Source organism: Carassius auratus, chromosome 36 (genome assembly GCF_003368295.1).
Source record: "Carassius auratus strain Wakin chromosome 36, ASM336829v1, whole genome shotgun sequence".
NCBI lineage: Eukaryota > Metazoa > Chordata > Actinopteri > Cypriniformes > Cyprinidae > Carassius > Carassius auratus.
The window spans coordinates 6,815,969-6,824,373 of NC_039278.1; the positions used below are offsets into that span (position 1 = coordinate 6,815,969).

Sequence of the window (8,405 nt, forward strand, 5' to 3'; positions counted from 1 at the left end):
ACCATCCAGCATATTCTTCAACAAGCTCTTTAATTCGGGATATAATGAGGGTGGGACTAGTCTGTATCGCTCATGGCTAGGAGGGGCAACCGCGGTGTTGATCTGATGTTTCACGATATTAGTGTGGCCAAAGTCCTCATCATGCGCCGCAAAGATGAAACGCCATTTCATCAACAACTCCTGCAGGCGTTGGCGCTGCTCCTGGTGTAATGCAGCACCCTCTTGTTCCAGGCCAGATGGTAAAGTGGGGGGATCGGCACAGACAGTGCTGACCCCAACTTCGACCACTCCAGGGCTGCCCGGTGTTAGTATAAGCTCCCTCTGCCCAATGATGTGTTCGGGTGGCAGGCTCTGCAATTGGACGATGCTGGGGGACCTCTACAGGGAACATAGTTGGATTGCAGACCCTCAAAGGTAGGGGGCCATCATGCACTACAGCAATAGTGTGTGCTGTACAACAACTTGACTCCTCATCTGCCAATGGTTCAATCAGCACTGTACAGTTTTCTCTAGGCACTTCATCACTCGTTCGAAACCACAGCACCATCTCTGTCTGAGGAGGAATAACAACAGAAGGCTGCTTAGTTAGCTTTGCCACCCCATGTCCCAATGCTGTTAGCCCCTTCTGCTGTATTCATCGACACACTGCAAAGGCCTTCTCCCATAAATTACCTTCAGTTGGCGCCACAGCAGCCCGGGAAGCCACCACCCCTGGATGGATACCCTGCATGAGTTTGATTGTCCTCGTCTTGGGCAGTATCTTTGTATATGACCTGCTTCACCACAATCCAGACAGATTGGCCGGCCATGTACGTCCCACTGATAATTCATGGTGGATGGAGGTGGACGTTGACGTCGCACTGGAAGAGGAGCCTGCCGGGTCCCAGGAATGGCTGATTGGCTAACTACCGGAGCCACATAGGGAGATTGATTCCGCAGTTCTTCTACCAATTTGCTACTAAGGGTTTTTAATTGCGCCGCCAGCTCATCCCGCAGCTCGGACTTCAGGGTCTCTCGGAGGTCATCCAGGTCAGACTTACGTCCACCCCTTGCATCAGAAGAAACTATCTGGGTACGAATAGTATGAGCCTCTGCTTCAGCAGGGGAGCTGTCTAACTCCCTTTCCAATACAAGAGCTTCTTTCAGGACAGCCTGAAATGTTAGCCTCTCGTCCCTTCGCAAAAGTCGCTGTAACTCATGTCTCACTGGTCCTGTCCGAAGGCCCAACACCAATTGGGCGCGTAATAGGGCATCTTCGTCCATGGCAGCATTCCGTTCGGTGGCGCACCACCTAGCATAGCATTCTCGTAGCCTCAAGCCAAATAGACTGACGCCCTCATCTGGACCCTGGTGACATTTATAGAACTCTGCACGTCACTGTGCATGGGTGGCTGTATCCCCAAAAATTCTTCCTAAGGCCTCTATGACTTTCTCACCATCGGCACGGTCCGCATCCGGTAGGAGGGCTGCTTCCCGTCGGACTTCTCCATCCAGTGTACTAAAGACAAAATCTACCTGTTGTTGGCCATTCAGGGGTTGGGCACGCAGCATGGCTCTCATCTGGGTCTGCCATTCTCCAAACCTATGTCGCTCCCCAGCGAACTTAGGGGCCCAGGACTCACTAAAAAAACAGGGCATAATTAGTGGCTAGATAGGTGGAACTGTTATATTACTACCTGACTGCCCGTCATCATTCTGTTGGCTCATGTTGCTGGGAACCTGCCGACTACGCCACAAAGAGGATGTCAGAAGTGCCCCTCTACACACTAACAGAATCCCAGGAACTAGAGCCAAACAGATATTTTAGAATCCTTAAAATCCAATTTATTCCTTATAATTCACACACTAAAAACTAGGGCAGATCTTGCCACAATGAATAAATACACAATTTTCTACAAATGGAATAAAATCTGTTCCCAAACAACAGCTATCCAGATTGCTCTTCAAGCTGGCCGTTTAAGTCAACCCACGCTGGGGGAGGATAAGGGGGGGCGTGGGGATCGCGAGACACAGACTTTACCTTCACTCTCTGCTGATCTACAGCTTCGTTGTCTCCAGTGTATGCAATGTATGAAATTCTAAGGATGGAAGCAAACTGATGCTCACTGTATCCCTCTGCCAGTAAAACCAGAACTCAACCCTTCTTTTCCTCACTCAAAACAGACATTTCTGAAAACCAACAGCTCACTATAGATATTGAACTGATGAGGCACTTATTTTTATTGCTAATAACAAAGTATAATAAACCTAGATGCTACAGACTATTGTTTGTTAGGGTGACCATATGCGCCATTCATACGGGACACGTCCCAGCCAGGATTTTAATATTGCCTAAAATATCCAGGTTTTGGCTATTTGTACTATGCAGATTGATTGTTGTGAATCATGAGAGCTATAAAGAGCAGAGCAGACGGCTCCTTATGCTTTTGAATCGCTTTTACGTGTATGTTCGTTCGTTTGACTTGAAGGATTGTGGCGCACTTTGTTTTTTTGGTTTTTTTTGGGATTTGTGTGCAGCGACGCTTAAGTCAATCGAACGAACAAACACGTGCGCATATTTGCATAGCTTTGATTGTTCCCTCTAGATCTCACCTTCTCACACGCAGCCCCACGATTGGTCGACTGCATACAATACCTGCATGTTATTGGTCAAGCTGCTCTGGATGTTTAAGGCATTATTAAAATTCTGGCTGGGACGTGTCCCGTATGAACGGCGCATATGGTCACCCTAGTTTTGGTGGATAAAAAAACTAACATCATGCATGCAACCAATATTTGCTTTTCAGCTGTTGAAAACATGTGAAATTTAATTCATGCAAGTAGCAGACTGAGAGCCTCATATGGCTGGGATTATAGGCCCTTTACTAAAGAACCAGAAACTAAACGGATATGTATTTCTTTTAATATTTTCTAAATAAAATTTCAAAGAATAAAACCACTTCTGGAAGAAAAGCAGAGTTATCTTTTGTTTGCTTTAATATTTGAATTTGCACACATTTGCATTGTATTCAAATGTAATATTTATTTTTTGGAGGATGAAGATTGATGACAGCGAGCTGCTTTTTGTCATGATTTGATCAAGAAAAACCCTTTCCACACTTTGGGCAGAAAAAAAGAAAGAATAATAACAATAGGAAAAAAAAGGGAAAAAATGGCAGCATAATGGAAACTAGGGAGAGACAATATTTATACCATAAACGCTTTCCTCCAGTTTAAATCAGCCATTACTAAGAAGAACATAGAAACATGAAACTGGATTGTTTGGATACTGTGGTGAAGAAGAGTTGAGCATGTAACATAACATTGCAAGACAAGAAGAAAGAGAAAAGTTTGCACAGATAAATGTGCATTAGCTTTACATTACAATATATAATTTGTAAAAAAAAAAAAATATACAAGATAATATTAAACCTTAATCTTAAAACAACCGCTTTAAATGGATGGATTTAAGTAGGATGAATATTCAAATCGGATGAGTGTTTTTCATCTCCTCTCTGTCAAAGCTTCACACCCCTGTCCAGTTGGCAGTGGTAATTCAGCATTTTAGCTGGTTTGCTAACCTCAATAAAACATCAAAAGGAGAAGTGCTGGAATCTGGAGTTTCATTTAATCCTTAAAATCAATTATTAATAAGAAGCACTATGAAACAACAAAGGCTGTTTACACCTAACTAAAATAATTTAATCTCTAGGCGCAGTTCTTCAAATGGACTGAAGAGGGCAGCAATACTCCTTTGAGCGTCTAGTCTGCCGTAAAATCCAAAAGAAGAAGAATAAACAGAAACAGAAGCAGCAGCAAATTGACGGAAGAGAGAGTTTGAAACACAAACAAATATAAAGATGGGACTTGGGTCTATTCGTTCGTTTTTAATGAAGCGCATGACAGCAGTAGCCGAAGAAATATTAAACGCTCTCAAAGACAACATAATTGAATACGAGCAGGAGATCGAGCGCCTGAAGCAGGAGAATTATTGTCTGAGGAGCGCTCTTACTGAAACATGCCATGGTCAGTCAAACATTCACTATAAACGAGTTTGATTTTCTTGGTCCGTGTAAATATGCTATATATATATATATATATATACCATATTTGTATAATTTATAAAAAAAATCAGCATATTCTATAATTTATATATTTTTATATATTTATCAACGCCAAACCTTAAATTGAACCCTGTAAAGCCTGACATTTGAAATAATAGTATAACAAATACGGAGCTCACCTTAGTTTTATTCAGCGCCCCAATCTGGGCAAAAAAAATATGCAGATGGTATTTATATGGCAAAAAAGATTTTAAGATTTTGAATGTTTACAGTTTAACAGACTATTTGCAAAAAATCACTCTATATCTCATAATATCTCTTAGCAAATTATTTAAATGTTTAGTTTTATGATCTTAAAAAGTAGATTTAATATAAAATAAATAAACTAGATTTAATTTTGTGCACCAAAACATATTGCAAAGGAATAATAATACACATTTTTCAAATACTTGTTGGTATGTACGATATGAAATAACAGGTAAGTTTCTTCAGTCTAGTAAATGTTTCTCCTGAAATATTAGTAACAATTTAAAAGTTATTCTTAATGTTACTTATAACATTAATAATCTCATCTTTTAATCAGATGACAGAGGCATGGTGTGGTTTAATTCCAGACTGCAGCACAGGTCAGTTTGTGCAGAGGACTTGTCAGGTTCCTGTGGTTCAGGGCTGTAGAGGTCGTCTCTAGATGCTGATCCACCCTCTGATCTGGATAAAGACTGGATCTGGTGGTTACGGTGGCCTCGGAATAATAGAGGAACAGACTAATATTAGCGTAGATGACATTCTTCGTACGATGTAGTGAGTACATTGTGCGTTATGGGAAGTGTTCCTGGTTCCGGTTTACCTAATTAATACAGCCTAAAAATCCTTGAATGGATTTGGATATTAGAAGCATATTAGTGTGTTGTGTGTAAGAAACTCCAAGAGTGTGTCTGCCTCCTGAACAGTGTTCGAGTTTAGGCACCAAATAGGAAAAGGATCTGCCGCCCGCAGTTGATTTTGATATTCTAGGTATTATCAAATTGCCTGAGTTTTAAGAACGTAGCGGACGTAGAGGAGTATAATGTAAAAGGAGCTCATTCAAATACTGAGGTGCTAAACCATTCAGGGCTTTTAAAGTTATAAGCAATTTTTTAAAATCTATACGATGTTTGATAGGGAGCCAGTGCAGTGTGGACAGGACCGGGCTAATATGGTCATACTTCCTGGTTCTAGTAAGAACTCTTGCTGCTGCATTTTGGACTAGCTGTAGTTTGTTTACCAAGCGTGCAGAACAACCTCCCAATAAAGCATTACAATAGTCTAACAATCTACAATAGTCTTGAAGTCATAAATGCATGGATTAACATTTCTGCATTTGACATTGAGAGCATAGGCCATAATTAAGATATATTTTTGAGATGGAAAAATGCAGTTTTACAAATGCTAGAAACGTGTCTTTCTAAGGAAAGATTGCGATCAAGTAGCACACCTAGGTTCCTAACTGATGACGAAGAATTGACAGAGCAACCATCAAGTCTTAGACAGTGTTCTAGGTTATTGCATGTGGTGATTACAAGTTTTTGTTACACACACACACACACACACACACACACACACACACGCACACACACACGCTTCTTAATCAGTAAATCAAGCAAGCATTATATTATGATAATTGAGCACTATTTAATGAAACTTGGTAACCATGTATAAATATTTGTCATTTTAACTGAATTTATGGTCATTAATGGTCTCTGTACAAAAAACAAAAATGATTAGTGTTAAGTATTGCTATTATGATAATACTACTAATACTTTTACTAATACTAACAATATACAACACACCAAGCATTAATGAGCTTCTGGGTTCATAAATATTTATCAAGTTGTCAGCCTATTGCCTACTCCCACTACTGAATAAACCGGCATTTCTTCTGCTTATTCTTAAAAGCTGAATAATTAAGTAAACTCCGTTATTTTGACAGGAAAATACACCAAAGGAATGGATATTTTTCACATTTAGCTTGTTGATTTAGCTTGGTATGTACTGTATGACTCTCTTTGTGCATGTCTAAGAAACAGTGCGATCAGCAAAGCAATGGCTTCACAATAGAATTTGCAGTATGTCAACATGTCATACAGATCGCTTGATGGAAAGTCATACTCTGAGTGTATGTATGCCAAATTCATAATTAGCCTCGCACACTGGCGAGTTAAATATAAGAATTTATTAGTCAATTATTTAGTCACCCAGAGCGAAGATTTAGTCACATATGTGAGTGATTTACTTGCAATGTACAGGGTTGCATTGCTATGAAGCTAAAATATCTTTTGAGTATTTTTAATGAGTCTTTTCTCATTAAACTGTACACTTTACAGTTTTCTGTAGATCGAGGTCTGTCTGAAAAAGTTGTAAGGTATTTGACCCTTTATCAGAAAAAGTATCGTGAATGGCATTTTGTGTTGACTTGAACATTGATATTCATTCGTTTGTCTGTTATACAGGTAAAAAGTAATTTTGTGCTTCATGTCACACAGATACTCAGCAGGATGGAGTTCTGCAAGGTCCAGTGGGTTCAGAGCTCTCAGAAATACGAGTAAAGATGGAGGTTGCCACTCTGATGTCCCATGAGCCTTTGACTCATGAAGCTTCTACCACTACTTTGCACCTTTCTGAAGATTTTAAATGTCAGGGACCTCATCAGCCCCTCTCACTTTTGCCAAATGTGCTGTTGAACAATGAAGATAGCGGTGGCACATTTCCACAGTCATCCTTCACAGTTAAGTCAGAGCAGTGTGATAATCACACCGGTGAATCAAACTCAACTGCAGGGCAGTCAGGCAGCAACTGTCATGCTGAAATTCCAGTACAAGACCCACCGTCTCTTCAAGGTTACATTGAAACCTCTAATGAGGTGTTACAAAAGGTTCAAAATCACCAGAACACCTCAATGTGCAAGATTTGCAGCAAGTCTTTCAGCACCAAAGGAAGTTTACAGAGACACATGCTGGTGCATCGGAACATGGCGCCTTTCTGCTGTGTTTCATGCGGGAGTCGTTTTAAATCCAAATTTCAATTGAAAGAACATGAGAGACTCCATACAGGTGATTACCACACTATTTATTGCTTTCTCCGTAAAATCTTACCTGGTATTTATCCACCCATGTGAAACTTTCTTGGTCCAAAGGTAAATGATATGTGTGACTCCCAATAGTTTCATGAAGCAATGTGATTGCTTTGGGTGTAAAAGAAAAATAAACGCAGTATTTGAGTCACTGGGGTATTTATTAAGTGTACCGAAAGATGTCTTAAATTGGTTCTTTAGTCCAAAGAATGCAATTATATTGCTTTATTGAGTAACCCATAACACCATTGTGTTTTTAATCAATAATCACATTTGTAGACATTTCTTTCCCTACAGAAAGACGAGCAAAGAATCAGACCGAAGAACCAGTGAGCTCACAGTTCTCCCATGTGGAAATAATTCTGCAGCCGGACAGTGTAAATGTGAACGCAAACTCACGGCAATCTACAAGATTAAGTCTCTCTGCTCAGGGCCCTGAGAAGTTTTCTTTCCATTGCAAGATATGTGAAAGGTCATTCAAACGTCAAAAGAGCCTGAAAAACCACATGCTTTTGAACCAATGTGATCGAAATTACGCCTGTATATTTTGTGGCAGAAGGTTCTCTAAGAGCTGGCATCTCGCAGAGCATTTAAGAATTCACACAGGTGAAAAGCCATTTGGATGTAGTAAATGTGGAAAGACATTTGTTCAGTGGAATCAAGCAAGATCACATATAATAAAGCATCATCAAGGAGATATGTCACTGTTATCAAAGGAAAAAACATAAACCTGTAAATATGTACTTATTACCACCTCTCTAGCAAATAAATTAGAATATGTTAATTTTGAATTTCAAATGTACATTCCTAATTATTCACGTGACAAAGAGATTCTTATCTCATGTTTTGTAAATGCATACTCTTCCTTTATCTCAAGTCTGTCATTAAAAGAGCTTTTATAGTTATTTGTGTTTCTAACTATTGCCATTTTTTTATATAAAGTATATATATTATAATAATCTCTGAAATAAATAGGTCATTATTGTGCAGTTCTTTTTAAATCTTAAAAATGTTTCAAAGTGCTCTAATGGCAGGAAAAGCCATTATACAATATGTGCTGGGGTTAGGGGAATTGATTCATTTGTGTTAAATCCTTAATGTAAACATCTATTATTCTTTCCAATCATGCAAGCAAAACAGAGTATATTCCTACAGTGTTGTGGGTGAGACGTTGCAAGTAACACGCATTTCATAATCAGATTACTTTCTTCTAGTAACTACTTTTTTTGTTTATATATATATATATATATAT

The 8,405-nt window shown here is 39.4% G+C and overlaps 1 protein-coding gene across 4 annotated transcripts; it reads left to right on the forward strand.

The window, feature by feature from the left end:
• Positions 1–3,765: 3,765 nt before the first annotated feature.
• Positions 3,766–8,058, forward strand: LOC113055092 (zinc finger protein 225). Of its 4 annotated transcripts, none has more exons than XM_026221066.1 (4): positions 3,880–4,005; positions 4,627–4,844; positions 6,567–7,133; positions 7,451–8,058. In XM_026221066.1, the coding sequence occupies exons 2-4, from the start codon at positions 4,823–4,825 to the stop codon at positions 7,879–7,881; spliced, it is 1,020 nt and encodes a 339-aa protein (XP_026076851.1). In that variant the 5' UTR covers positions 3,880–4,005; positions 4,627–4,822; the 3' UTR covers positions 7,882–8,058. The 4 variants fall into 4 exon arrangements, with proteins under 4 accessions (XP_026076849.1, XP_026076852.1, XP_026076851.1 ...); XM_026221065.1 differs by having other exon boundaries at positions 4,627–4,669; XM_026221064.1 differs by lacking the exon at positions 4,627–4,844 and having other exon boundaries at positions 3,766–4,005.
• Positions 8,059–8,405: the final 347 nt, after the last annotated feature.